Source organism: Poecilia reticulata, linkage group LG18, assembly GCF_000633615.1.
Source record: "Poecilia reticulata strain Guanapo linkage group LG18, Guppy_female_1.0+MT, whole genome shotgun sequence".
Taxonomy (NCBI): domain Eukaryota; kingdom Metazoa; phylum Chordata; class Actinopteri; order Cyprinodontiformes; family Poeciliidae; genus Poecilia; species Poecilia reticulata.
The window spans coordinates 5,373,161-5,374,772 of NC_024348.1; the positions used below are offsets into that span (position 1 = coordinate 5,373,161).

At 40.0% G+C, this 1,612-nt stretch overlaps 1 protein-coding gene across 1 annotated transcript in view; it reads left to right on the top strand.

Moving 5' to 3' along the window:
- The first annotated feature begins 1,060 nt into the window (after positions 1–1,060).
- The window catches only part of LOC103480235 (scavenger receptor cysteine-rich type 1 protein M130-like), a 6,927-nt gene continuing 6,375 nt past the window's right edge, over positions 1,061–1,612 (top strand). Inside the window, exon 1 of the mRNA XM_008435113.2 lies at positions 1,061–1,282. Coding sequence (XP_008433335.1) covers positions 1,240–1,282 — 43 coding nt within the window. The 5' untranslated portion in view covers positions 1,061–1,239. The remainder of the gene's footprint in view (positions 1,283–1,612) is intronic.

Sequence of the window (1,612 nt, forward strand, 5' to 3'; positions counted from 1 at the left end):
GATATTATACATGCTGTATGGAAAACGAGCCGTACCGTCCCCTGGCTGTGATTGGATGAGGCGATTGAAGTGAAACTACGTGGCTTTTCAAACGTCGCGCAGTCGGATAATAGAGGGAGACAGAAAGGCGGGAACCTGAACAAAAATATTACTTTACAAGGAAACTCCCAGTTCAGTAGAAGTTACATCTGATTTACTTCATCTACCTCTCACAAAATCATTTCTCGCTTCTTATGTTTATTATTATTATTGTTATTGTTATTATTATCTGCATCTGGAATGCAATTTATTCTTACTACTCTAACTGAGATGACATCTTGTAAGGATTCAGTATTTCTTCGCAGTGGTAATTAAAACTTTCACTACTTCCTGACAGTTGAGTGTAAAACAGATTATTTGTGGGGGGACAAATCAAGCTCCTCTGGCTCCTCCTAGTGGTGCTACTGCGATTTGCTGACACGCTGCTGCCAGTCAGAAACAACCAAGCAGAGCCAGCAGAAAAACCAGAGAACTTTGTTTTCCTGATTTTTTTTTTTTTTTGTTCTATCGGAGTAAAAGTTAAATGTTTGTTCAGAAACCAAATATTTGGGTCACTAAATCACAGAGCAGCACTGTGATGATGATGATGATGATGATGATGATGATGATGATGATGAAATTCTGGGGAGGAAATTTCATATGTGCACATGAGGTAAAAATAACTGTTCAAAGCTTATTATACATCCCTGTACCCAGCCTGTTTGTGGTGCACATTTTAAAAAAAGCTACTCTACAGAAGCTTAAAGTCACTGCCTACTACTCTCAGTAGTAATTAATCGCTCGCTCCCTTTAAGGACGTAGTAAAATACTCCAAATGATTCTGGCTAAATGAATCTGACGGAACATCTCAAGGCTGCTGGTTCTCACGTAACATGAAAGTCTTTGCAGTGCGACTGCAGCTTTCATCAAGATAAAGTCGGTCGGGACACGTTTTACAAATGTGGACGTGATCAAATATGATAGTTGAGACAAAATTCAGAAAAAAAACAACAACAAAAAAAGTCCTGTGTGTCGCAAGTGAAATTAATCTGTACGACATCCGCCGGTGCCAGTAAAAAGACGGCTGGCTGACGGGAAGAGCTGATCATGCGGCATAGAGAAGGAATCGGTAGGAGGAGAGAGCAGATATATTCCTGATTTCTTCCGAAGACAAACACATGTGATCAAGGATCAGACGGAGAGACCGCAGCCGGCCTCAGCATGGGTGACCTGTTGGTGCTGCTGGCGTTGCTGTGGACATCAGGTAGGATCTGCCTCACAAATCAGCTCAGGCATGCAGAGTTGATTGAAGAATTATGCAAACTGCTCAAAAACTCCTGCTTCGTGAAGTCTGCGACGGTTTTCATTTTTTAAAATTAAAATAGACATTAAAAGACAAAAGATTCCATTTGGAATAAATTTAAAGGTTCTGTGTATGAAGCTCATACTGCCAGGATGAAGGTTGGTTAGTTGCAGCCAAAGACTAATTAATCTATTTAGAGAAAAGACCAGAAGATGCCAACTGAGTGAAGTTTGTGCGTTTGTGGAGCAAAAAAAAATAAATAAATAAAAAATTCGTTTTCAAATCAGACTG